The sequence below is a fragment of the Oncorhynchus mykiss genome, chromosome 9 (assembly GCF_013265735.2).
Source record: "Oncorhynchus mykiss isolate Arlee chromosome 9, USDA_OmykA_1.1, whole genome shotgun sequence".
Taxonomy (NCBI): Eukaryota; Metazoa; Chordata; class Actinopteri; order Salmoniformes; family Salmonidae; genus Oncorhynchus; species Oncorhynchus mykiss.
In genome coordinates, this window is record NC_048573.1 from 69442057 (window position 1) to 69469709 (window position 27653).

Here is a 27653-nt window from a genome sequence, read left to right on the forward strand (position 1 = left end):
GTTTCTTAATGTACACAGGAAGCCTGTCAGACTCTAGTGCAGCTGTAAGAAACTAGGTCTGCTCTGCTGGCTAGTGCATATTGTAGAAGTGCCAGAGAGCTGCTTCCTACCTGCACATGCCCTTAGTAACACTAGCTGCCACACCCAACCTAAAACATACCTCTACAATGGTCGTGGCAACAACCCTGATGCTCATAAAGGAAATACTGGAACTAACAGTAACTAAACGGATGTTGGCCAACTTTAGTGTGTTGTTGTACTTGTGTTCAAACAAAGATTGGCATTTTAACAAGGCTGCCCAGTCATGTGAAATCCATAGATTAGGGCCTAATTAATTTATTTCAATTGACTGATTTCCTTATATGAATTGTAACTCAGTAACATCGTTGAAATTGTCGCATGTTGCGTTTTATACATATTTTTTCAGTGTGTATAAATATATATATTTTCCCCCTCGCATCTGAAGCTGCTTGATACAGCTAGCCAGTTAATAGAGAAGTAGGATGGATGATACAGCTAGCCAGTTAATAGTAAAGTAGGATGGATGATACAGCTAGACAGTTAATAGTAAAGTAGGATGGATGATACAGCTAGCCAGTTAATAGTAAAGTAGGATGGATGATACAGCTAGCCAGTTAATAGAGAAGTAGGATGGATGATACAGCTAGCCAGTTAATAGTAAAGTAGGATGGATGATACAGCTAGCCAGTTAATAGTAAAGTAGGATGGATGATACAGCTAGCCAGTTAATAGTAAAGTAGAAAGAGTGATACAGCTAGCCAGTTAATAGTAAAGTAGGATGGATGATACAGCTAGCCAGTTAATAGTAAAGTAGGATGGATGATACAGCTAGCCAGTTAATAGTAAAGTAGGATGGATGATACAGCTAGCCAGTTAATAGTAAAGTAGGATGGATGATACAGCTAGCTGCAATGGCAATGGTCTGAAATGTAGACTTACCAATGAACAACAGTGTGCACTTCATCCACTGCCAGTCCTGTCAACCTCTTGCTGAACACGGTGGTTTGAAGAACTCAATTATCTCAAGGCTTAAAAATCCTTCATTAACCTGTCTTCTCTCCTTCATCTAATAGGTGACTTCAATAAGGGATCGTAGATTTCACCTGGATTCACCTGATCAGTCTGTCATGGAAGGAGCAGGTGTTCCTAATGTATTGTACACTCAGGGTATCTACTGTCTCTTATGAACTTACAGTGGTTGAAAAAAGAACATTAACCTGCTAAATGAAATGGCTCATATACTGTAGCTGTGGCTGTATTCATTAAATTGTTATACAGTATATTAAACTTTTGCCATAGCCAGTTGGCAGGCATGTTAAGACGTCCCCTTTGCCAGTCAGCATTTTTAAGCACAACCGTTGCAGTGGGATGAACTACATGATGGAATGGACACTGCTAAGATTCTAAATAGTTGTGTTGAAAACATGGACACCGCTAAGATTCTAAATAGTTGTGTTGAAAACATGGACACTGCTAAGATTCTAAATAGTTGTGTTGAAAACATGGACACCGCTAAGATTCTAAATAGTTGTGGTGAAAACATGAACACTGCTAAGATTCTAAATAGTTGTGTTGAAAACATGGACACTGCTAAGATTCTAAATAGTTGTGTTGAAAACATGGACACCGCTAAGATTCTAAATAGTTGTGTTGAAAACATGAACACTGCTAAGATTCTAAATAGTTGTGTTGAAAACATGGACACCGCTAAGATTCTAAATAGTTGTGTTGAAAACATGGACACCGCTAAGATTCTAAATAGTTGTGTTGAAAACATGAACACTGCTAAGATTCTAAATAGTTGTGTTGAAAACATGGACACCGCTAAGATTCTAAATAGTTGTGTTGAAAACATGGACACCGCTAAGATTCTAAATAGTTGTGTTGAAAACATCAGCACTCTTCCATGTGTACTGCTTCGCACATGTATCCACACGGATCATACACAGCGGAGAAATTAGCTTTGCTACACTTTGCTTCCTTCCTTCACACAACGGAAATCCCAATTATTAATGTCGTTCCCCCCAGAAGTTAAACGGGAAGTGACAACTTTCACAGGAATATAAATTCTGGGTAACCGAGATCGGTCGAATACTAACCATATCACCACTGGCTGCCCTAAAATGATCCCCTGGAAATATAAATAGTGAATTATGTCTGGCTTAAGTGATCCTGAACATATCTGCCTATTTGTCACATTGGTCAATGCCCGTATTCTGAATTGGGTTTGTGTGTTGTCAACAGTAGCAGATTCAGACAGGAAGGGTTAGGTTGGCCTATAATGAGGTGTGATGTTGGGATGAACACACTACAGTTTACAAGGTCCATATCAAAGGTGCCCACAAGGTCACCTATACATTTATGTAGAAGTGTAATCTCAATTTTCAGAATTTTAAATGACTGTTTAGATTTGAATAGGAAAAGAAACCAACATTTTCAGTGATGGATGTAGGCCTATGGCTTTGGAATGGATTACAAATGCAGTTGATCCGTTGATGCTATTGTGTGTTGATGACGATATTAACCTATCCATCAAAATATAGCCTGCCACCGGCCTGGAGATGCAGGGTAGGTAGCCATTTTGTGCCAACAAAGAGCCACTCTGAATCCGGCAGATGGCCGCAGTACCAACCAATGATGTAGTCAACAGCTGAGACCTGGCATGGGTTGAGACACAAACAAGGAGCAATCACGGGTGTCCATGTCCACTTCAATAGTAGCCGAGAAACAGAAGTGAAACCTGTGTCATAATGAATGGTTTTCTCACCACATGCCAATGAATGTGAGTTGGATTTGCAATTCACTCCCAATTAGGCTAGCCGTCTCATCAGTGCAGCCAACCTTTTATGTATATGCTGTGCCAATGATATTTCATGGAAATATCCTACTACTAGATAGCTTGGTGGGACCAGCCTGATCACGTTTAACTTCTAAACAGAATAGGGAACGCAGCTATCAGGTTGGTTTCATCAGGCTAACTACTACACACCGGTTGCCTATTTTGCATAATTGTTTGTAGCTGTTAGCTATTTGCTGTAGTTGTTTGCTAATAGCTAGTTGATTTTTGCATCTAGCCTTTTATGTTTCACTTAAAATGCTCACAAATAGTGAGACACACTTGTTTAACTGCGTGGGGGGACTGAATTATTCAAGGCTGACGTTTCTTTTAGTCAATGAATAAGAATGACTTGCCCAAGTTTTCCTCCATTTTTATCTCTCTCTGACAGAGTAGCTGGCTAGCTGGTGTTTGGTAGCATGCAGATGTGAGTTGTGAGAAGAGTAGTCTTGTGTCTGTTGCCTCTGGCCTGTATGAGCCACTGTCTGTCATTGGACTCAAACGGGTCTCTGTATAGAACACCATACATGTAGAACAAGTCAAAATAACCCATACATAGTAGTTGCCATGGCTACCCCTATAACACCTGCTACCCATAGCAGAGAACCATATGCCTTTTCTAGTGTCATTGAACCAACCGAAGGAGAGTATTTATTCAGGGATGAGTTGGGATGGGCAAAGCAGGGATTTTTGGTCTGTTCAAGTACACACATTGTTTTTTTCAAGTACTCTGAATGACAAAAATATATATTTAACGCAAAAAATATGCTAATTTACACTGGAGTCAACATGTAGGCCTATGGAACACAACATGTAGGCCTATGGAACACAACATGTAGGCCTATGGAACACTAGAGTCAACATGTAGGACTATGGAACACTAGAGTCAACATGTAGGACTATGGAACACTAGAGTCAACATGTAGGCCTATGGAACACTAGAGTCAACATGTAGGCCTATGGAACACAACATGTAGGCCTATGGAACACTAGAGTCAACATGTAGGCCTATGGAACACAACATGTAGGCCTATGGAACACTAGAGTCAACATGTAGGCCTATGGAACACTAGAGTCAACATGTAGGACTATGGAACACTAGAGTCAACATGTAGGACTATGGAACACAACATGTAGGCCTATGGACCACTAGAGTCAACATGTAGGACTATGGAACACTAGAGTCAACATGTAGGCCTATGGAACACTAGAGTCAACATGTAGGCCTATGGAACACAACATGTAGGCCTATGGAACACTAGAGTCAACATGTAGGCCTATGGAACACAACATGTAGGCCTATGGAACACTAGAGTCAACATGTAGGCCTATGGAACACTAGAGTCAACATGTAGGACTATGGAACACTAGAGTCAACATGTAGGACTATGGAACACAACATGTAGGCCTATGGACCACTAGAGTCAACATGTAGGACTATGGAACACTAGAGTCAACATGTAGGCCTATGGAACACTAGAGTCAACATGTAGAACACTAGAGTCAACATGTAGGCCTATGGAACACAACATGTAGGCCTATGGAACACTAGAGTCAACATGTAGGACTATGGAACACTAGAGTCAACATGTAGGACTATGGAACACTAGAGTCAACATGTAGGCCTATGGAACACTAGAGTCAACATGTAGGACTATGGAACACTAGAGTCAACATGTAGGACTATGGAACACTAGAGTCAACATTTAGGACTATGGAACACTAGAGTCAACATGTAGGACTATGGAACACTAGAGTCAACATGTAGGACTATGGACCACTAGAGTCAACATGTAGGACTATGGACCACTAGAGTCAACATGTAGGACTATGGACCACTAGAGTCAACATGTAGGACTATGGAACACTAGAGTCAACATGTAGGACTATGGACCACTAGAGTCAACATGTAGGACTATGGAACACAACATGTAGGCCTATGGAACACTAGAGTCAACATGTAGGACTATGGAACACTAGAGTCAACATGTAGGACTATGGAACACAACATGTAGGCCTATGGAACACTAGAGTCAACATGTAGGCCTATGGAACACTAGAGTCAACATGTAGAACACTAGAGTCAACATGTAGAACACTAGAGTCAACATGTAGGCCTATGGAACACAACATGTAGGACTATGTAACACTAGAGTCAACATGTAGGTCTATGGAACACTGGAGTCAAAGCAAATGAACATTGTCTTCAAGACAACATTATATTTGTTTTCGGTGGGACAAACCACAAAGCACATTCCACCAAATAGTTTTACGGTATTTTACTTGCATTATCTCTGGTTAAAGATTGAGTTTTGACGTCCGTTGGAGTACTGTAGTACTCATGCCCATCCCTGGAGCAGTGATGAAAGACTAGAGTGATATCTGAATGACTAATGCTTGCCTGGAGTGGCATCTCACACAACCTGGCATCCTGTAGGGCAGGCCCTAGTTTCAGGATTCAGACGGACACGCACAGTGTGCAGCAGCTTGTATGTCGCATGGTGTTGGCCACCAGGCCGTCACTTCCATGGATCATTCCGCTTCCTCCCGCTAAAGGAAGTCCAAATGTTCATCTGCACAGTTCAACCTGTAGCCGTGCACAGTTCAATCTGTTGCCTAAAGCCAACACCTCGTTTGGGCACCTTTCCTTCCAGTTCTTTGCTGCCAGTGACTGGAACGAATTGCAAAAATCGCTGAAGCTGGAGACTTACATTTCCCTCACTAACTTTAAACATCAGCTATCTGAGCAGCTAACCGATCGCTGCAGCTGTACATAGTCCATCTGTAAATAGCCCACCCAATCTACCTACCTCATCCCCATATTGTTTTTATTTGCTCTTTTGCACACCAGTATCACTACTTACACACCATGATCTGCTCATCTATCACTCCAGTGTTTATCTGCTAAATTGTAATTACTTTGCTACTATGGCCTATTTATTGCCTTGCCTCCGCACATCATTTGCACTCACTGTATATAGACTTTATTTTTTTCTATTGTGTTATTGACTGTACGCTTGTTTATTCCATGTGTAACTCTGTGTTGTTGTGTGTGTCGAACTGCTTTGCTTTATCTTGGCCAGGTCGCAGTTGTAAAAGAGAACTTGTTCTCAACTGACCTACCTGGTTAAATAAAGGTGTTCTCAACTGCCCTACCTGGTTAAATAAAGGTGTTCTCAACTGCCCTACCTGGTTAAATAAAGGTGTTCTCAACTGCCCTACCTGGTTAAATAAAGGTGTTCTCAACTGCCCTACCTGGTTAAATAAAGGTGTTCTCAACTGACCTACCTGGTTAAATAAAGGTGTTCTCAACTGCCCTACCTGGTTAAATAAAGGTGAAATAAACTATTAAAATAAATATAAAAAAGTAGCCGTGCATGGTTCAACCTGTAGCCGAGCTCAGTTGATAAAATCATATTGTGTAGTAATTCATCCTTCCTTCGTCTGTTTATCACATTCAAATGACAGTCACGTGATGGATGGATGTCTGTAGTGGTTTGTTGTAATTCCATGTTTACAAGATATTTAGTCCACACACGTCTAATGCTGAACAGGTACCTCCAGCGTTGTCTTAAGGAAATACTCTCTGACTGTCGTCAATGCATGTCTGGCTTGGGCTGCATTTTAATTTATGTTCAAGCTTCTCGACTGAATCCAATTGGGTGTATTTCTATCTGCACTAACCCTGATGTATTGCAAAGTGAAAGAGTCTGTGATTTGAATAATATTCATCAATGTCAAAGAGTCTCTGTCATTTGAATAATATTAATCTGTTATTTTACCAGGTAAGTTGACTGAGAACACATTTTCTTTTACAGCAACAACCTGGGGAATAGTTACAGGGAGGAATGAGCCAATTGTAAGCTGGGGGATGATAAATTGACCAGATTGGGAATTTAGCCAGGACACTAGGGTTAACACCCCTACTCTTACGATAAGGGCCATGGGATCTTTAATGACATCAGAGAGTCAGGACACCTGTTTAACGTCCCTTCTGAAAGACAGCACCCTACACAGGGCAGTGTCCCCAATCACTGCCCTGGGGCATTTCTTTAGACCAGAGGAAAGAGTGCCTTCTACTGGCCCTCCAACACCACTTCCAGCAGCATCTGGTCTCCCATCCAGGAACAACCCTGCTTACCTTCAGAAGCAAGCCAGCAGTGGTATGTGGCTGGCATGTTAGCATCTCCTGGGTGTGTAGGGACATGCTGATCACGGACCTGGCTACCACGGTAACCTACATTGAACTGTGTGAGAAGGTGTGGGTGATGTGCGGCCTGGACCGGCATCAGCCAATCATGCTCAAGTGGATCGACGATGAGGGTAATTGGGCCTCGCACCTGCGGGTGGGTGGAAGATGACTCAGTTGTAATCAGGGTAGACAAGATCCTAAGCTAGCTACAACCTGCGTATCTCCACTACCTGTGTGAAATAAATTAATAATCTGTTTGTGTGTGTCGCCATGCGTGTGTCTCATAGGAGACCCATGTACCATCTCTTCTCAGATGGAACTAGAGGAGGCCTTCCGGATCCACAGCCGCAACAGGAACTCTGGACTCCTGCTGCACGGTCAGTCAGGCCTCAGTCTGTCTAAACTCTCTCCCCCCCCCCCCCCCCCCCCCCCCCCCCTCTCTACCTCACCTTCTCCTTTCACCTCCTCTTCTCTACTCTCTTTTCAACTCCTCCTCTCCTTTCCCCTCCTCTCCTCCTCTGCAATAATTATATCATTAGTCTGTCTATGTCCCAAGATTTTGACTAGGCATGTCTCTGGATATTCATAGTTGTCTTTCATTATTTTCTTGCAGTCTTCCCCAGTACTCCATTGAAGCCTGGTACGCCATGTCCAGGTGAAGACAGTGAGTACTAGTGCTACTTATTACACACACGTATTACACCTGGTTTCCCAGGAGATGCTAACACCGCTAACCATTCGCAAAATGTAAACAAAACTAGAGGCACCTCCCCATTATTTTTGGAGGCATGAAGCAGTGTTCTGTAGCTAGCAAATGAGAATAAGCACGCTAGCTAGCTGACTGAATGTAAATTAATTGAATAGTTGAATGTGGAATGATACAACTAATTTGTTTACATTCAGTTAGCTACCGCTAGCTAGCTCCCGCAACACGACATGACCCTCTACCTTGGTGGAGTATTCATCTAGGAGAGTATAGTGTAGGAGTACTAACTTACTAACTGTAAATAACCTAGTAGTTAACTGTAAGATGAAACATTACACTTATTTACAAGTTAAATAAGTACCTTTCCTTCAGTCAGCAAGACAAAGGAGCTGATCGTGGACTGTAGGAAATGGATCGACAGGGCTGTAGTGGAGCGGTTCGAGAGTTTTGAGTTCCTTGGGGTCCACATCACCAACAAACTATCTGAGTCATGAGCGCTCTGGAGCAGGTTTTCATCAAAGATCTCTGTACTTTGCTCATTTTTGTTGTTGTTGTTATTCTTAAAGGACATGGAAGTTGTTTAAAAGTTGCTTCAATATTAATAAAATATAAGTATTGTAACGATAAAGAATAATATTTTCTTAAACCTTTTAATTTATTTTTTAATAAAAAAAAACAAAGCAACATATGATGTAGATATGTTCCACGTGTGCATGCTCACAACAAAAGACCTGCTGAACGTTACCTGGACGTTTCTTGAATGTTTACTGGAGCAGCCAAGTAATGTTAAGCACATCTTAGTTCTGGAGCGTTCCCTCCAATAAGTGGTCAGCTGTTTACCACTCGTCCCTTTCACAGGGTGGCGACAGCAGCAGGATGTATTCAGCTCACTGTTGACACCTTCACTAACCCTCTTCCTTTCTCTCCTTCCCTCTCTTTTCTCTCTCTCCGTTCCCTCTGACACTAGCTATGGTTTCTCTCCCTCTATTCTCTCTCTTCATTCCCTCAGACACTAGCTATGGTTTCTCTCCCTCTATTTTCTCTCTCTTCATTCCCTCAGACACTAGCTATGGTTTCTCTCCCTCTATTTTCTCTCTCTTAATTCCGTCTGACACTAGCTATGGTTTCTCTCCCTCTATTCCCTCTCTTCATTCCCTCAGACACTAGCTATGGTTTCTCTCCCTCTATTATCTCTCTTCATTCCCTCAGACACTAGCTATGGTTTCTCTCCCTCTATTCCCTCTCTTCATTCCCTCAGACACTAGCTATGGTTTCTCTCCCTCTATTATCTCTCTTAATTCCCTCTGACACTAGCTATGGTTTCTCTCCCTCTATTATCTCTCTTCATTCCCTCAGACACTAGCTATGGTTTCTCTCCCTCTATTTTCTCTCTCTTAATTCCCTCTGACACTAGCTATGGTTTCTCTCCCTCTATTCCCTCTCTCCGTTCCCTCTGACACTAGCTATGGTTTCTCTCCCTCTATTCCCTCTCTTCATTCCCTCAGACACTAGCTATGGTTTCTCTCCCTCTATTCCCTCTCTCCGTTCCCTCTGACACTAGCTATGGTTTCTCTCCCTCTATTCTCTCTCTTCATTCCCTCAGACACTAGCTATGGTTTCTCTCCCTCTATTCCCTCTCTCCATTCCCTCTGACACTAGCTATGGTTTCTCTCCCTCTATTCTCTCTCTTCATTCCCTCAGACACTAGCTATGGTTTCTCTCCCTCTATTCCCTCTCTTTTCCCTCTCTTAATTCCCTCTGACACTAGCCATGGTTTCTCTCCCTCTATTCCCTCTCTTCATTCCCTCAGACACTAGCTATGGTTTCTCTCCCTCTATTCCCTCTCTCCATTCCCTCTGACACTAGCTATGGTTTCTCTCCCTCTATTCTCTCTCTTCATTCCCTCAGACACTAGCTATGGTTTCTCTCCCTCTATTCCCTCTCTCCATTCCCTCTGACACTAGCTATGGTTTCTCTCCCTCTATTCTCTCTCTTCATTCCCTCAGACACTAGCTATGGTTTCTCTCCCTCTATTCCCTCTCTTTTCCCTCTCTTAATTCCCTCTGACAATAGCTATGGTTTCTCTCCCTCTATTCTCGCTCTTCATTCCCTCAGACACTAGCTATGGTTTCTCTCCCTCTATTCCCTCTCCTTTCCCTCTCTTAATTCCCTCAGACACTAGCTATGGTTTCTCTCCCTCTTTTCCCTCTATTTTCTCTCTCTTAATTCCCTCTGACACTAGCTATGGTTTCTCTCCCTCTATTCCCTCTTTTTTTCTCTCCCTCCATTACATTCCCTGGCGGTGAGGCTGATTTTGAGACACAGTACTCCCACGTTGTCTGACAGATATTCCTTGTTGATGGGTTCTCTGGTGTTGGGTTGTCTAATATCAGCATCACGGAGAGGTGTACATGTTAACCTTTATGCTAATGTCGGAAATTACAGTCACTTATTGGTTAAGAATGGTTCACTTTGAAGATAAACATGACAAATGTCTTAAAACTGTAAGTCAGAAAGGAAAATGCCGATCCATCATCTTGTGCTCTGTTGTTGGTCTTCGATGCGATGTGTGGTGTATCGTGGCATCTCTCTCTCTCTCTCTCTCTCTCTCTCTCTCTCTAGCCCTCTCTCTCTCTCTCTCTAGCCCTCTCTCTCTAGCCCTCTCTTTCTCTCGCTCTCCCTCTAAATAGCTCTATCTCTATCTCTCTCACATAGTATCGGGTTGCCTATAGCACACTCTTGTACATTTGCTGTGCCAGCATGTTTTGCCGGGTGGTGCACCAGTGTGGGTTTTAGGCTGTGTGTGTGATGGTAAGTGTGTGTGTGTGATGTAAGGGATGCCTGTGCTCTGTCCAGAGTATACTGTATTCTGTACATGGGTAATAGTAGAGGATGCGATGTATTCTGTAGCTTGCTGTCCATACACCTGCTGTGTTTGTAAGGAACATTTGTTTTTTGTTTGTGTTCTATATGCCACAAAGAGTTTTCTTAGGTTAGTTAGTTAGTTAGTTAGTTTATCTATAGTAGTGCTTCAGTGCTTCAGGATGAGAGGGTTGGCCCAATGCTGCTGATCATGAGCTGTGGCCATTCTTGTGGAGGAGGAGGAAGGAGTGAGGGAGGAGCAAGGTGTGAGGGAGGAATGGGAGGAGGATGAAGGAGTGAGGGAAGAATGGGAGGAGGAAGATGGAGGATGAGGTAGGAATAGGAGGAGGAGATAGGAGTGAGGGAGGAATGGGAGGAGGATGTGATAGGAGTGAGGGAGGAATGGGAGGAGATGTGAGTGAGGGAGGAATGGGAGGAGGAGGAGATAGGAGTGAAGGAGGACTGGGAGGAGGATGAAGGAGTATGGGAGGAATGGGAGGAGGAGGAGTGAGGGAGGAATGGGAGGAGATGTGAGTGAGGGAGGAATGGGAGGAGGAGGAGATAGGAGTGAAGGAGGACTGGGAGGAGGATGAAGGAGTATGGGAGGAATGGGAGGAGGAGGAGTGAGGGAGGAATGGGAGGAGGAGGAGATGGGAAGAGGAATAAAACGGGAAATTGTCCTGGAGATAGCATTCCTATTGTCTCGGGGGAGGAGTCTATGCAGCTGCAGTATCACAGTGTTTCTGTGTGAGAGACAGAGAGGCTGTGTCCAACTTGTTGTCATCGTCTGAGGCCTCCCGAGTGGCACAGCGGTCTAAGGCACTGCATCTCAGTGCTAGAGGTTTCACTACAGTCCATGGTTCGAATTCAGGCTGAATCTCATCCGGCTGTGATTGGGAGTCGCATGGGGCGACGCACAAATGGCCCAGCGTTGTCCGGGTTTGGCTATCATTGTAAATAAGAATTTGTTCTTATAGGACTTTCCTAGTTGAAAAATTTGTATATATATTTTTTAAAGTCCACCTGTGTGTCACAGTGTCTGAGGGCGTGTCCACCTGGGTGTCACAGTGTCTGAGGGCGTGTCCACCTGGGTGTCACAGTGTCTGAGGGCGTGTCCACCTGGGTGTCACAGTGTCTGAGGGCGTGTCCACCTGGGTGTCACAGTGTCTGAGGGCGTGTCCACCTGGGTGTCACAGTGTCTGAGGGCGTGTCCACCTGGGTGTCACAGTGTCTGAGGGCGTGTCCACCTGGGTGTCACAGTGTCTGAGGGCGTGTCCAACTGGGTGTCATAGTGTCTGAGGGTGTGTCCAACTGGGTGTCACAGTGTCTGAGGACGTGTCCACCTGGGTGTCACAGTGTCTGAGGGCGTGTCCACCTGGGTGTCATAGTGTCTGAGGGCGTGTCCACCTGGGTGTCTGAGGGCGTGTCCACCTGGGTGTCATAGTGTTTGAGGGCGTGTCCACCTGGGTGTCACAGTGTCTGAGGGCGTGTCCACCTGGGTGTCACAGTGTCTGAGGGCGTGTCCACCTGGGTGTCATAGTGTCTGAGGGTGTGTCCACCTGGGTGTCACAGTGTCTGAGGACGTGTCCACCTGGGTGTCACAGTGTCTGAGGGCGTGTCCACCTGGGTGTCACAGTGTCTGAGGGCGTGTCCACCTGGGTGTCACAGTGTCTGAGGGCGTGTCCACCTGGGTGTCACAGTGTCTGAGGACGTGTCCACCTTGGTGTCACAGTGTCTGAGGGTGTGTCCACCTGGGTGTCACAGTGTCTGAGGGCGTGTCCACCTGGGTGTCACAATGTCTGAAGACGTGTCCACCTTGGTGAGGACGTGTCCACCTTGGTGAGGACGTGTCCACCTTGGTGTCACAGTGTCTGAGGGTGTGTCCACCTGGGTGTCACAGTGTCTGAGGGCGTGTCCACCTGGGTGTCACAGTGTCTGAGGGCGTGTCCACCTGGGTGTCAAAGTGTCTGAGGGCATGACCACCTTGGTGAGGACGAGTCCACCTCAGACACTGTGGGTGCAGAGGCTGTGTTCTAATTGTCTTCTCCTTCTTTCCTTGGAGAAGGTTAGCTGAAGTGTACCGTTCAGGCTATGCTAGCTCTTTGTCCTTGGAGAAGGTTAGCTGAAGTGTACCATTCAGGCTACGCTAGCTCTTTGTCCTTGTAGAAGGTTAGCTGAAGTGTACCGTTCAGGCTACGCTAGCTCTTTGTCCTTGGAGAAGGTTAGCTGAAGTGTACCGTTCAGGCTACGCTAGCTCTTTGTCCTTGGAGAAAGTTAGCTGAAGTGTACCGTTCAGGCTACGCTAGCTCTTTGTCCTTAGAGAAGGTTAGCTGAAGTGTACCGTTCAGGCTACGCTAGCTTTTTGTCCTTGGAGAAGGTTAGCTGAAGTGTAATGTTCAGGCTACGCTAGCTCTTTGTCCTTGGAGAAGGTTAGCTGAAGTGTACCGTTCAGGCTACGCTAGCTCTTTGTCCTTGGAGAAGGTTAGTTGAAGTGTACCGTTCAGGCTACGCTAGCTTTTTGTCCTTGGAGAAGGTTAGCTGAAGTGTACCGTTCAGGCTACGCTAGCTTTTTGTCCTTGGAGAAGGTTAGCTGAAGTGTACCGCTCAGGCTACGCTAGCTCTTTGTCCTTGGAGAAGGTTAGCTGAAGTGTACCGTTCAGGCTACGTGAGCTCTTTAAGGTCTTCTGTCTTCTTCCGAGTCTGTTTAGTGCATTAGCACTTCTGTCCCAATTTGTCTACTGGATTACAGGTACTATTCCCTAAAATGTACTTTAGGGAATACTTCCTGGCAGTTCCCAGTTCTGGCCGTTAAAGGCAAAGGTCCAGGCTCTGTGGTCGGGCTGCTGGAGATGGAGGTTCTCCTCCCTTCTTTGGGTACAGAGTTAATATGTCCGGCAGGATAAGAGGTTAAGAGTGCAAGGTGGAGACAGCACCTTTTGTAGTCCTGTGAGGTCACATGGTATCACACCCATAGAAATAGGAATGAATAGAAAGGGCATCTCCATTCAAGTCATTGATGACATAATGGGTGGACTGGCAGCCATTTTGAGTGTACCCATGCCAGGAAGTAAAATCAGGAAGTGTACCCTTCAATTTGTGCTGTGATTTGCTGAGTCAACACAACTGACATTTCAATTGCATGAGCCACATCAGTTAGCATCATCTGAATGAAAATGATACATTACCATGGCAAATTGGGAAAAATAAACATTCTTTCCCATTGACCCCCAGTGTAAAAGAGCCAACTTCGTTGTTTATTTTTTTGTTATATACAGAAGAAGAAAAAAAACATGCCAAAAAGCTGCTGTGTTGTTCAATGTACATGTAACCAGGTGAAAAATGACAACCTGTGGTTGCCAATGCTCCCACGTAGGGAAGTAGAGCCTGTGGCAAGAGTCCTGTGGCTTCAGGCTATTCAACATGGGAGGGTGGGAAATGTGGGGACCCGGTGTCCAAGTAGTGTACATGTAACTATGTGTGTGAAAACATTTCATCACAGGTATGACATTTAACTTGTTTAGAATAGTCCATTTGTAACCCCACTCACTACTTGGAGCTGTTTAGTACATTTGTTTGTGTTGTTGGTCTTGGCTAGCTTAATGTTCCGGTCAGTAGCTAGCACTCACTCACGTGGCTGCTAGCATCATGGCTGCTAGCATCGTCATGGAAAGCGGCATGAGGGAAGGCCTACAATAGTATGTTTTTCTAAGTAGTGAGAACACTCAGGAGCAGGCAATGTTGTACTTTACTTAAATGTAGTAAATTGACTAAAACAAGCAGACAAAAATAAAATTGTGTTTGGGAAAAAAGGCCAGGTATTTGCTGTGAGCCAGTGGGGTAACCTAGGTAACAGCAGGTTATTTTCCCCATAGTCGGGCAGGGCCACAACTTTCTGTCGAAAACCGACTGGGTCTGTCAGTTGATAGAACATTCCAAAATACCAAGGGAATTATTGCATCACATTATCAGGCAGCCTTTGCGTGTGAAGGGCCACTTTTATGACCCTTTGTCTTGGAGAAAAAGAGAGCGCTTGGAGGAAATCAGTAGTCCATAACAGTTCAGCATTATAAACAGAAAAAGGATGTTCAACACGTCACTACAATAGAGAATAGACATACCAGACTTGTGAAATCAAGATCTCTGTTTGTTCTATAAGGTACTGTTCTATTTTTAATCTGAACATTTCACCTTGACAAACATGCCATGCAGCTGAAGTGTATGGGACTAGTTGCCCTGGTGATGATGTCAGATAAAAGACCAGCAGTGTGAAAAATATGCAGCAACTCTTGGAAGACAATGGAGGTTAACTACATAATAGAATAAGACCTCAAACCAACAGGAATAGAACGGGGAGGAGGAGGAGGAGGTGTCTACCATGTCCGGAGGAGACTTCATCATTAATTTTGTTTTGAGCTTTGTTCTCCTATTGACAGGTGCATCTGATTTCAGGATTGTACTGTATTCACTGTCCTTAAATATGAGTCATTTGATTTATTTGTTTCATCTCTAAATTGTTTCATCAACATTTTCTCCGCCAGCTCCTTACATCAGGGCATAAAAACTACAATCTGCCTCATGATTTGGTCTTGGAACTGGGCAGCCTCTTCCCGCTTGGCTCGATGGGATATCTAGTGATTTCACCAAAACAGCCAGATACTGTATGTACACAGTCTTGTACCCTTAACCTTTTTTTAAACTGACTATCATATTTGGTGATTAAATCATGCTTTATTTAATATAGTGAGTAATCCAGGAATGTCACGATTTAATTGACACGAGAAAACTAGAGAAACTAGCAACTCTACAGAGTGCAATGACTACAATGTATGGCTAAATTACATCTGGACAGGAAGGGTCCATGGAGCTCCTCCTCTTCCTCCTTACCACTCTATAATGAGTATAATTAAGCAATAAGGCCCTGAGGTGCCTTATACAGTGCCTTGCGAAAGTATTCGGCCCCCTTGAACTTTGCGACCTTTTGCCACATTTCAGGCTTCAAACATAAAGATATAAAACTGTATTTTTTTGTGAAGAATCAACCACAAGTGGGACACAATCATGAAGTGGAATGACATTTATTGGATATTTCAAACTTTTTTAACAAATCAAAAACTGAAAAATTGGGCGTGCAAAATTATTCAGCCCCCTTAAGTTAATACTTTGTAGCGCCACCTTTTGCTGCGATTACAGCTGTAAGTCGCTTGGGGTATGTCTCTATCAGTTTTGCACATCGAGAGACTGAAATTTTTTCCCATTCCTCCTTGCAAAACAGCTCGAGCTCAGTGAGGTTGGATGGAAAGCATTTGTGAACAGCAGTTTTCAGTTCTTTCCACAGATTCTCGATTGGATTCAGGTCTGGACTTTGACTTGGCCATTCTAACACCTGGATATGTTTATTTTTGAACCATTCCATTGTAGATTTTGCTTTATGTTTTGGATCATTGTCTTGTTGGAAGACAAATCTCCGTCCCAGTCTCAGGTCTTTTCCAGAATGGTCCTGTATTTGGCTCCATCCATCTTCCCATCAATTTTAACCATCTTCCCTGTCCCTGCTGAAGAAAAGCAGGGCCAAACCATGATGCTGCCACCACCATGTTTGACAGTGGGGATGGTGTGTTCAGCTGTGTTGCTTTTACGCCAAACATAACGTTTTGCATTGTTGCCAAAAAGTTCAATTCTGGTTCATCTGACCAGAGCACCTTCTTCCACATGTTTGGTGTGTCTCCCAGGTGGCTTGTGGCAAACTTTAAACAACACTTTTTATGGATATCTTTAAGAAATGACTTTCTTCTTGCCACTCTTCCATAAAGGCCAGATTTGTGCAATATACGACTGATTGTTGTCCTATGGACAGAGTCTCCCACCTCAGCTGTAGATCTCTGCAGTTCATCCAGAGTGATCATGGGCCTCTTGGCTGCATCTCTGATCAGTCTTCTCCTTGTATGAACTGAAAGTTTAGAGGGACGGCCAGGTCTTGGTAGATTTGCAGTGGTCTGATACTCCTTCCATTTCAATATTATCGCTTGCACAGTGCTCCTTGGGATGTTTAAAGCTTGGGAAATCTTTTTGTATCCAAATCCGGCTTTAAACTTCTTCACAACAGTATCTCGGACCTGCCTGGTGTGTTCCTTGTTCTTCATGATGCTCTCTGCGCTTTTAACGGACCTCTGAGACTATCACAGTGCAGGTGCATTTATACGGAGACTTGATTACACACAGGTGGATTGTATTTATCATCATTAGTCATTTAGGTCAACATTGGATCATTCAGAGATCCTCACTGAACTTCTGGAGAGAGTTTGCTGCACTGAAAGTAAAGGGGCTGAATAATTTTGCACGCCCAATTTTTCAGTTTTTGATTTGTTAAAAAAGTTTGAAATATCCAATAAATGTCGTTTCACTTCATGATTGTGTCCCACTTGTTGTTGATTCTTCACAAAAAAATACAGTTTTATATCTTTATGTTTGAAGCCTGAAATGTGGCAAAAGGTCGCAAAGTTCAAGGGGGCCGAATACTTTCGCAAGGCACTGTATCTATTTTAAACTGGTTACCAATGTAATTAGAACAGTAAAAAGATATATTTTTTGTCATACCCGTGGTATACGGTCTGCTATACCACAGATTTCAGACAATCAGCATTCAGGGCTCGAACCACCCAGTTTATAACGAGGTATAAGGAGTTGTTTTAAGCATTTTTAAGCCTTTTAAATTGTTTTTATTATCACTCATAATATGATATTTTTAAATGTGGTTATTTTTCTATAGACTCAAACCTGCTGATAACTCAGGATCATTAAGAGATTATAGTCATATATTAGAAAGTGTTCATAGGTAGAGTACTTGAACAATTGTTTGTTATTCGTTGTGTGATATAAAGGGGGTTAGTCAGGAGTATTTGAGTGTAAGGCATGTCTGTCATATACAGGGTGTCTGTCATATATCTGTTGCTGTATGGAGATGTCTCAATGACTAGTAGGAAGAGGAGTGAGCTGAAGGGTAGAGCTGCCCCTTTCAAGGTGGTTTCAAGCTTACAAGAAATCCCGCTATGCCCTGCGACGTACCATCAAACAGGCAAAGCGTCAATACAGGGCTAAGATTGAATCGTACTACACCGGCTCTGACGCTCGTCGGATGTGGCAGGGCTTGCAAAAAATTACAGACTACAAAGGGAAACACAGCTGGCAGCTGCCCAGTGACACAAGCCTACCAGATGAGCTAAATCACTTCTATGCTCGCTTCGAGGCAAGCAACACTGAGGCATGCATGAGAGCATCAGCTGTTCCGGACGACTGTGTGATCATGCTCTCCGTAGCCGACGTGAGTAAGACCTTTAAACAGGTCAACATACACAAGGCTGCGGGGCCAGACGGATTACCAGGACGTGTGCTCCGGGCATGTGCGTACCAACTGGCAGGTGTCTTCACTGACATTTTCAACATGTCCCTGATTGAGTCTGTAATACCAACATGCTTCAAGCAGACCACCATAGTCCCTGTGCCCAAGAACACAAAGGCAACCTGCCTAAATGACTACAGACCCGTAGCACTCACGTCCGTAACCATGAAGTGCTTTGAAAGGCTGGTAATGGCTCACATCAACACCATTATCCCAGAAACCCTAGACCCACTCCAATTTGCATACCGCCCAAACAGATCCACAGATGATGCAATCTCTATTGCACTCCACACTGCCCTTTCCCACCTGGACAAAAGGAACACCTATGTGAGAATGCTGTTCATTGACTACAGCTCAGCGTTCAACACCACAGTACCCTCAAAGCTCATCACCAAGCTATGGATCATGGGATTAAACACCTCCCTCGGCAACTGGATCCTGGACTTCCTGACAGGCCGCCCCCAGATGGTGAGGGTAGGTAGCAACAGCAACATATCTGCCACGCTGATCCTCAACACTGGAGCTCCCCAGGGGTGCGTGCTCAGTCCCCTCCTGTACTCCCTGTTCACCCACGACTGCATGGCCAGGCACGACTCCAACACAGTCATTAAGTTTGCTGACGACACCACAGTGGTAAGTCTGATCACCGACAACGACGAGACAGCCTATAGGGAGGAGGTCAGAGACCTAGTCGGGTGGTGCTAGAATAACAACCTGACCCTCAACGTAACCAAGACTACGGAGATGATTGTGGACTACAGGAAAAGGAGCACAGTCTCCATTCTCTCGATGGCACTGTAGTGGAGCAGGTTGAGAGCTTCAAATTCCTTGGTGTCCACCTCAACAACAAACTAGATTGGTCCAAACATACCAAGACAGTCGTGAAGAGGGCACGACAAAGCCTATTCCCCCTCAGGAAACTAAAAAGATTTGGCATGGGTCCTACAGCTGCAACATCGAGAGCATCCTGACTGGTTGTATCCCTGCCTGGTACAGTGATGCATATATATATATATATATATATCAGTATATGGTATATCAGCTGATGTACGAAGGGCTATATAAATAAATTAGATTTAATTTGGTACGGCAATTGCTCGGCCTCCGACCGCAACGTACTTCAGAGTGTTGTGCGTACGGCCCAGTACATCACTGGGGCAAAGCTGCCTGCCATCCAGGACCTCTACACCAAGCGGTGTCAGAGGAAGGCCCTAAAAATGGTCAAAGACCCCAGCCACCCCAGTCACAGACTGTTCTCTCTACTACCGCATGGCAAGCGGTACCGGAGTGCCAAGTCTAGGACAAAAAGGCTTCTCAACAGTTTTTACCCCCAAGCCATAAGACTCCTGAAAAGGTAACCAAATGGTTACCCGGACTATTTGCATTGTGTGCCTCCCCCCAACCCCTCTTTTTACACTGCTCTCTGTTTATCATATATGCATAGTCACTTTAACTATACATTCAGTATAATGTGCACCTGCACATTGGCTAACCGGGCGATCTGCATTGTGTCCCACAACCCGCCAACCCCTCTTTTTATGCTTATGCTACTTTCTGTTCATCATGTATGCATAGTCACTTTAACCATACACACATGTACATACTACCTCAATGCCTGACTAACAGGTGTCTGTATATAGCCTTGCTACTATTTTTTCAAATGTCTTTTTACTGTTGTTTTATTTCTTTACTTACCTACACACACACACACACACACACACACACACACACACACACACACACACACACACACACACACACACTTTTTAATTTTTTCGCACCATTGGTTAGAGCCTGTAAGTAAGCATTTCACTGTAAGGTACCTGTTGTATTCGGCGCACGTGACAATACCTGTTGTATTCGGCGCACGTGAGAAATAAACTTTGATTTGGAAGTGAGGTCACCAGGAATGTATGTTTAATGAATTCAATTAAGTGCCTTGTCTGGGTGGGGTTTTCCACAATTGGGAATTTGTTCCGAAATACTAGAGCTCCTCATTACGGAATCCCAAGACGGTTTGCCTGGACTTCTTTCTACGACAGTTTATTTTTGAAACTGCAAATTCAAACCAGACTCTGTTTGTCATACATCTTGGTTCATCTCTTTAAATATGTGAGCATGGCCACTGTCTTTCAGAATTCGGATGCTTCTGGTTCTTCAAAGACTGATATGAATATGCATTAAGGTGGATGTTGTTTATTAACGAATGTGACAAACAATTTTGTTTCTAGGTTAGGAAACCAAGATAGATGTGTATCTCTTCCCCTGTCATGTTGTGGACGACCTCACACACTGACTGTAGCGTATTATCATGTATTTACTGTATAAGCCTTTTACCGCTGTGCTCCTAAAGCACAATACAAACATAATGTAGGTGTACTCGCTGTGCTCCAAAAGCACAATACAAACATAATGTAGGTGTACTCGCTGTGCTCCAAAAGCACAATACAAACATAATGTAGGTGTACTCGCTGTGCTCCAAAAGCACAATACAAACATAATGTAGGTGTACTCGCTGTGCTCCAAAAGCACAATACAAACATAATGTAGGTGTACTCGCTGTGCTCCAAAAGCACAATACAAACATAATGTAGGTGTACTCGCTGTGCTCCTAAAGCACAATACAAACATAATGTAGGTGTACTCGCTGTGCTCCAAAAGCACAATACAAACATAATGTAGGTGTACTCGCTGTGCTCCAAAAGCACAATACAAACATAATGTAGGTGTACTCGCTGTGCTCCAAAAGCACAATACAAACATAATGTAGGTGTACTCGCTGTGCTCCAAAAGCACAATACAAACATAATGTAGGTGTACTCGCTGTGCTCCAAAAGCACAATACAAACATAATGTAGGTGTACTCGCTGTGCTCCAAAAGCACAATACAAACATAATGTAGGTGTACTCGCTGTGCTCCAAAAGCACAATACAAACATAATGTAGGTGTACTCGCTGTGCTCCAAAAGCACAATACAAACATAATGTAGGTGTACTCGCTGTGCTCCAAAAGCACAATACAAACATAATGTAGGTGTACTCGCTGTGATCCTAAAGCACAATACAAACATAATGTAGGTGTACTCGCTGTGCTCCAAAAGCACAAAGGTGTACTCGCTGTGATCCTAAAGCACAATACAAACATAATGTAGGTGTACTCGCTGTGCTCCAAAAGCACAAAGGTGTACTCGCTGTGCTCCAAAAGCACAATACAAACATAATGTAGGTGTACTCGCTGTGCTCCAAAAGCACAATACAAACATAATGTAGGTGTACTCGCTGTGCTCCTAAAGCACAATACAAACATAATGTAGGTGTACTCGCTGTGCTCCAAAAGCACAATACAAACATAATGTAGGTGTACTCGCTGTGCTCCAAAAGCACAATACAAACATAATGTAGGTGTACTCGCTGTGCTCCAAAAGCACAATACAAACATAATGTAGGTGTATTCGGTCTTTTAGACATGTATTTCACACTAACCATTGATCGATGTACTCACTAGACAGGATGGTACAGAATTGGAACTCACCTAACTGGCAAAGCATTGTGCTCATTGGAGGCTATTGATTGGCAGATGGCAGCTTCAGATGAATTATAAACTAGAACAATTCTATGTATAAAAAGTTAAAGTTAGAAAGTTAGAGAGATTAGTTTGCTGCGTAGGCCTGCGTTCGCCGGCTTTTCATATAGCAGTTCTCCCTGTACTGACCTCACTGTTCTGCACAGTACAGGCTATGCTAACTTGTCTCCTCACAGACCTCATCAAAACACAGAGCTCACAACAACAGACAATGCTTAATCTCCCTCGCTAGCTGGCTTACTGATCCGGCCTTGTCAGGCTCATTGTGTGAGCCGTTAGTTGAGGACTCTGCTCGGCCCTGAGAGTGTGAACAGACCCCCCTCTGTGTGGGAGGAGGAGGAGGGCGGAGGGGGTTGAAAGCCCGGATGCACTCAGGCGGAGGCTGCACCGGGCTCTTCAGCGGTCCCCGCACCTCTTCCTCCTCCTCTTCCTCTTCCACCGCTCAGCATCGATCCCTGTCGTGTTTTCCCAGCACCCTCCGCTGTGTACCACTGCCTCTCCTGGGCCGAGCGCGGTTACCGCTAGTGCCAGCGCCGTTATCCCCATGCCTGTCGACATCAGGAGGAGATGTTGTAGACAGAGAGAATGATATAGAGAGACAGGGATAGAGGTGGAAAGAGAGATCACTATACCGTAAAATATTGGTTCTTTATGTTCACAGCATCAGAGAGATAGATACAGAGGAGAGGCATCACAGAGAAACAGAGGAGTAGAGCCATCAGAGAGAGAGAGAAACAGAGGAGAGGAATCAGAGAGAGAAACAGAGGAGAGGTGATAGAGAGAGAAACAGAGGAGAGGTGATAGAGAGGAGGAGAGGCATCAGAGAGAGAAACAGGAGAGGAATCAGAGAGAGAGAGAGAGGAGGAGAGGCATCAGAGAGACGAGGAGAGGCATCAGAGAGAGAAGAGAGGCATCAGAGAGAGAAACAGAGGAGAGGAATCAGAGAGAGAGAGAGAAGAGAGGCATCAGAGAGAGAAACAGAGGAGAGGAATCAGAGAGAGAGAGAGGAGAGGCATCAGAGAGAGAAACAGGAGAGGAATCAGAGAGAGAGATAGGGAGGAGAGGCATCAGAGAGAGCAACAGAGGAGAGGCATCAGAGAGAGAAACAGAGGAGAGGCATCAGAGAGAGAGAGAGAGAGGAGGAGAGGCATCAGAGAGACGAGGAGAGGCATCAGAGAGAGAAACAGAGGAGAGGAATCAGAGAGAGAGAGAGAGAGAAGAGAGGCATCAGAGAGAGAAACAGAGGAGAGGAATCAGAGAGAGAGAGAGGAGAGGCATCAGAGAGAGCAACAGAGGAGAGGCATCAGAGAGAGAAACAGAGGAGAGGCATCAGAGAGAGAGAGAAACAGAGGAGAGGCATCAGAGAGAGAGAGAGAGAGAGAGAGAGAAGAGGAATCAGAGAGAGAGAGAGAGAAGAGGAATCAGAGAGAGAGAGAAATGGGGGGAATTAAATAGCCACAAGAAAAGAGCGAGGGCAACACTGACAGCTGTAGCCAACGTGCTACAGGGAGGAGGAGAGAAGGAGAGAGAGAGAGGGAGGGAGGAGGGGAGGCAGTCAGAGAGACAGAGAGAGAGAGGGAGAAAATAATGAAATAAATCGCCGGGAGAAGAAGAGAGGCATCGGGGAGAGAGAGGAGGGGATGTAGCTACGTTTCCTTCCCGACCCGACGTACACACCAGCCAGGATAATGTGCTGAAGGAGCCAGAAAGAAAAGGAGGAAGGACACCGGTGAGCATTATCCATCCCTCATCCATCTATCCATCCCTCCCTCACCCATCTATCCATCCCTCCCTCATCCATCTATCCATCCATCTATCCACCACGGACAATAGATTTAACGGCAGTATCCTTCTCTGGATTTTAGCCTGGATGTAATCTCTGTCTGTCTGTGTGTGTGTGTGTGTGTGTGTGTGTGTGTGTGTGTGTGTGTGTGTGTGTGTGTGTGTGTGCTCTGCCTCCATAACTGCTGTGTTTATAGCTACTAGCTAGCTCATCCTCTCATGTGTTGCAGGCAGGCAGTGTCTGTACACTGTGGATGCATGCTTCCCGCTAGCCTTGGTTGCTATCTGATAGTGGCTTTTTCTGGCTTGTGTCCTGCAATTACGTTACAGTCTGGGCTCTGGCCTGGTGTCTTGTTGGCAGTCCTCTTGAAGGGTCTGGACCCTGTTAGGGAGTGCGGCACTGTGTGTGTGTGTGTGAGAGAGGGTGTGTTTGTGTGTGCGGTGACGGGGTGTGTGTATTCGCCGCCAGTGTGTGTGTGTATGCCTACCTGGCTGTGGTAGTCAGTGCTGCTGGGGAGAGGCGAGAGCACTCTCATCACCACACCGTCCGCCAGCCGAGGCACAAAGGAACCACAACATCCAGATTAGGGCTCTTTGTAACCCAGCCGACGGCTCTTTAAAGGAGGACTAAATGCATCCTGTAAAAGATGACGGTACGTGAGAAATGTTACGGTTTGATGAGAAACAAGCAGCCCTACTCAGATTGGTTGTTGTTGTGTGGTGTTTTTGTGTTTTGTGAAGCAACCTGTTTGTCATGCCTGTTCTGACCACACTCAATGTCTCAGGCTACCTATGTGATTCTGTCATCTCTGGTAGAACAGAGATGTGTTGTTATGACTGGTACTCTTGTGGGAGTGATTTGTCATTGCGTATTGTTCTGTGTAAACGGGGAGGGGGGTGAATATATTCCCTATCACCTTCACCTCCCCTCATCCTCCTCTTCCTCCCTTAACAAGATAATTAGCCCAGGCACTAATAACGATTCTCATCGGCTGGTCAAGTGCATCCAGCACCCAAATAACAGGGCTTTGGGCAAAAGGGGGGTTGGGTGTGGGTTAGTGTTGGCATAATGTTTGTTTTTGCTCCAGGGGGGAGTGGAGGGGTGTATTTGCTCCGGGGGGAGTGGAGGGGTGTATTTGCTCCGGGGGGAGTGGAGGGGTGTATTTACTCTGGGGGGAGTGGAGGTGTGTTTTTGCTCCGCGGGGGAGTGGAGGGGTGTATTTGCTCCGGGGGGAGTGAAGGTGTGTTTTTACTCTGGGGGGAGTGGAGGTGTGTTTTTACTCTGGGGGAGTGGAGGTGTGTTTTTGCTCCGCGGGGGAGTGGAGGGGTGTATTTGCTCCGCGGGGGAGTGGAGGGGTGTATTTGCTCCGGGGGGAGTGGAGGGGTGTTTTTGCTCCACGGGGGAGTAGAGGGGTGTATTTGCTCCAGGGGGAGTGAAGGGGTGTATTTGCTCCGGGGGGAGTGGAGGGGTGTTTTTGCTCCGTGGGGGGAGTGGAGGGGTGTTTTTGCTCAGGGGGAGTGTGGTGTGTATGTAATTTAGCAGATGTAGCTAACAACAAGGCTCTCCTTTCTCTCTGCTGTTTATTACGTTGCTCAAAACAAAAGGAGGATTGTTGTGGATTGTCAGCAAGAAAAATTATACTTTTACTGTGTGTGTTTGTGTTTCTCTGAGTTGAAATGGTCTCTCTCTCACTCGCTAATGGTTAGTACCTATATATTATGGTCTGTATATGTACAGTATGTATATCTGTATAGAATACAAATAGGTAGGTAAACTAGATGTATATCTGTATAGAATACATATAGGTAGGTAAGATAGATGTATATCTGTATAGAATACATATAGGTACGTAAACTAGATTTAGAAGAGGACATAGGGTCGTATATAGGTGTTGGACAGGATATGAGTGAAGAGGCATTTTGGTCCAACTCTTCTTTGACATGCTTATGACTGTGCTGGGGATAGAATATCGAGGTAGAGCCGGCCAATCGTGTCAGTTTTTACACACAGTATCCATGTTCTAGTGCCTCCTGAGTCCATCTACTGTATTGATCTCTGAGATATCTTAGTATTTATGTGTCAGCGCACATTGTTTAATCTTATGAGGTTACATTAGCCTCTCCATATAGCTTACCGTAATGCACTGTAGCTTACCGTAGTGCGATGTAACTTACAGTAGTTCCCTGTAGCTTACGGTTGTGCGATGTAGCTTGCTTTAATGCACTGTAGCTTACAGTAGTTTCCTGTAGCTTACAGTAGTTCCCTGTAGCTTACAGTAGTGCGATTTAGCTTGCTGTAATGCACTGTAGCTTACAGTAGTTCCCTGTAGCTTACAGTAGTGCGATTTAGCTTGCTGTAATGCACTGTAGCTTACAGTAGTTCCCTGTAGCTTACAGTAGTGTGATCTAGCTTGCTGTAATGCACTGTAGCTTACAGTAGTGCGATCTAGCTTGTTGTAATGCACTGTAGCTTACAGTAGTTCCCTGTAGCTTACAGTAGTGCGATCTAGCTTGCTGTAAGGCACTGTAGCTTACAGTAGTGCGATCTAGCTTGCTGTAATGCACTGTAGCTTACAGTAGTGCGATCTAGCTTGCTGTAATGCACTGTAGCTTACAGTAGTTCCCTGTAGCTTACAGTAGTGTGATCTAGCTTGCTGTAATGCACTGTAGCTTACAGTAGTGCGATCTAGCTTGCTGTAAGGCACTGTAGCTTACAGTAGTTCCCTGTAGCTTACAGTAGTGCGATCTAGCTTGCTGTAAGGCACTGTAGCTTACAGTAGTGCGATCTAGCTTGCTGTAATGCACTGTAGCTTACAGTAGTGCGATCTAGCTTGCTGTAATGCACTGTAGCTTACAGTAGTTCCCTGTAGCTTACAGTAGTGTGATCTAGCTTGCTGTAATGCACTGTAGCTTACAGTAGTGCGATCTAGCTTGCTGTAAGGCACTGTAGCTTACAGTAGTTCCCTGTAGCTTACAGTAGTGTGATCTAGTTTGCTGTAATGCACTGTAGCTTACAGTAGTTCCCTGTAGCTTACAGTAGTGCGATTTAGCTTGCTGTAATGCACTGTAGCTTACAGTAGTTCCCTGTAGCTTACAGTAGTGTAATGCACTGTAATCAAAATCAAATCAAATTTTATTTGTCACATACACATGGTTAGCAGATGTTAATGCGAGTGTAGCGAAATGCTTGTGCTTCTAGTTCCGACAATGCAGTAATAACCAACAAGTAATCTAGCTAACAATTCCAAAACTACTACCTTATAGACACAAGTGTAAAGGGATAAAGATTATGTACATAAAGATATATGAATGAGTGATGGTACAGAGCGGCATAGGCAAGATACAGTAGATGGTATTGAGTGCAGTATATACAAATGAGATGAGTATGTAAACAAAGTGGCATAGTTAAAGTGGCTAGTGATACATGTATTACATAAAGATGCAGTAGATGATATAGAGTACAGTATATACGTATACATATGACATGAATAATGTAGGGTATGTAAACATTATATTAGGTAGCATTGTTTAAAGTGGCTAGTGATATATTTTACATAATTTCCCATCAATTCCCATTATTAAAGTGGCTGGAGTTGAGTCAGTGTGTTGGCAGCAGCCACTCAATGTTAGTGGTGGCTGTTTAACAGTCTGATGGCCTTGAGATAGAAGCTGTTTTTCAGTCTCTCGGTCCCAGCTTTGATGCACCTGTGCTGACCTCGCCTTCTGGATGATAGCGGGGTGAACAGGCAGTGGCTCGGGTGGTTGTTGTCCTTGATGATCTTTATGGCCTTTCTGTGACATCGGGTGGTGTAGGTGTCCTGGAGGGCAGGTAGTTTGCCCCCGGTGATGCGTTGTGCAGACCTCACTACCCTCTGGAGAGCCTTACGGTTGAGGGCGGAGCAGTTGCCGTACCAGACGGTGATACAGCCCGACAGGATGCTCTCGATTGTGCATCTGTAGAAGTTTGTGAGTGCTTTTGGTGACAAGCCAAATTTCTTCAGCCTCCTGAGGTTGAAGAGGCGCTGCTGCGCCTTCTTCACGATGTTGTCTGTGTGGGTGGACCAATTCAGTTTGTCTGTGATGTGTAGCTTACAGTAGTGTGATCTAGCTTGCTGTAATGCACTGTAGCTTACAGTAGTGCGATCTAGCTTGTTGTAATGCACTGTAGCTTACAGTAGTTCCCTGTAGCTTACAGTAGTGTGATCTAGCTTGCTGTAATGCACTGTAGCTTACAGTAGTTCCCTGTAGCTTACAGTAGTGTGATCTAGCTTGCTG

The 27653-nt window shown here is 44.7% G+C and overlaps 2 protein-coding genes across 3 annotated transcripts in view; both read left to right on the forward strand.

Annotated features, from left to right (window-relative positions):
• tnr5 (Tumor necrosis factor receptor superfamily member 5) overlaps positions 1 to 27653 on the forward strand; it is a gene marked incomplete at its 5' end in the record, with an annotated part of 1066050 nt that overhangs the window by 129732 nt on the left and 908665 nt on the right.
• LOC110531259 (protein kinase C zeta type-like) overlaps positions 22937 to 27653 on the forward strand; it is a 154263-nt gene continuing 149546 nt past the window's right edge. The window contains exon 1 of one of the 2 annotated variants that reach the window (XM_036988861.1): positions 22937 to 23325. Coding sequence is in view for 1 of the 2 variants with exons in the window: in XM_036988860.1 (XP_036844755.1) it covers positions 24010 to 24031 (22 nt within the window). In the remaining variant the exon portion in view is untranslated. Of the gene's footprint in view, positions 23326 to 23373; positions 24032 to 27653 lie in introns of those variants that run through there. The other variant, XM_036988860.1, reaches the window with a different exon arrangement.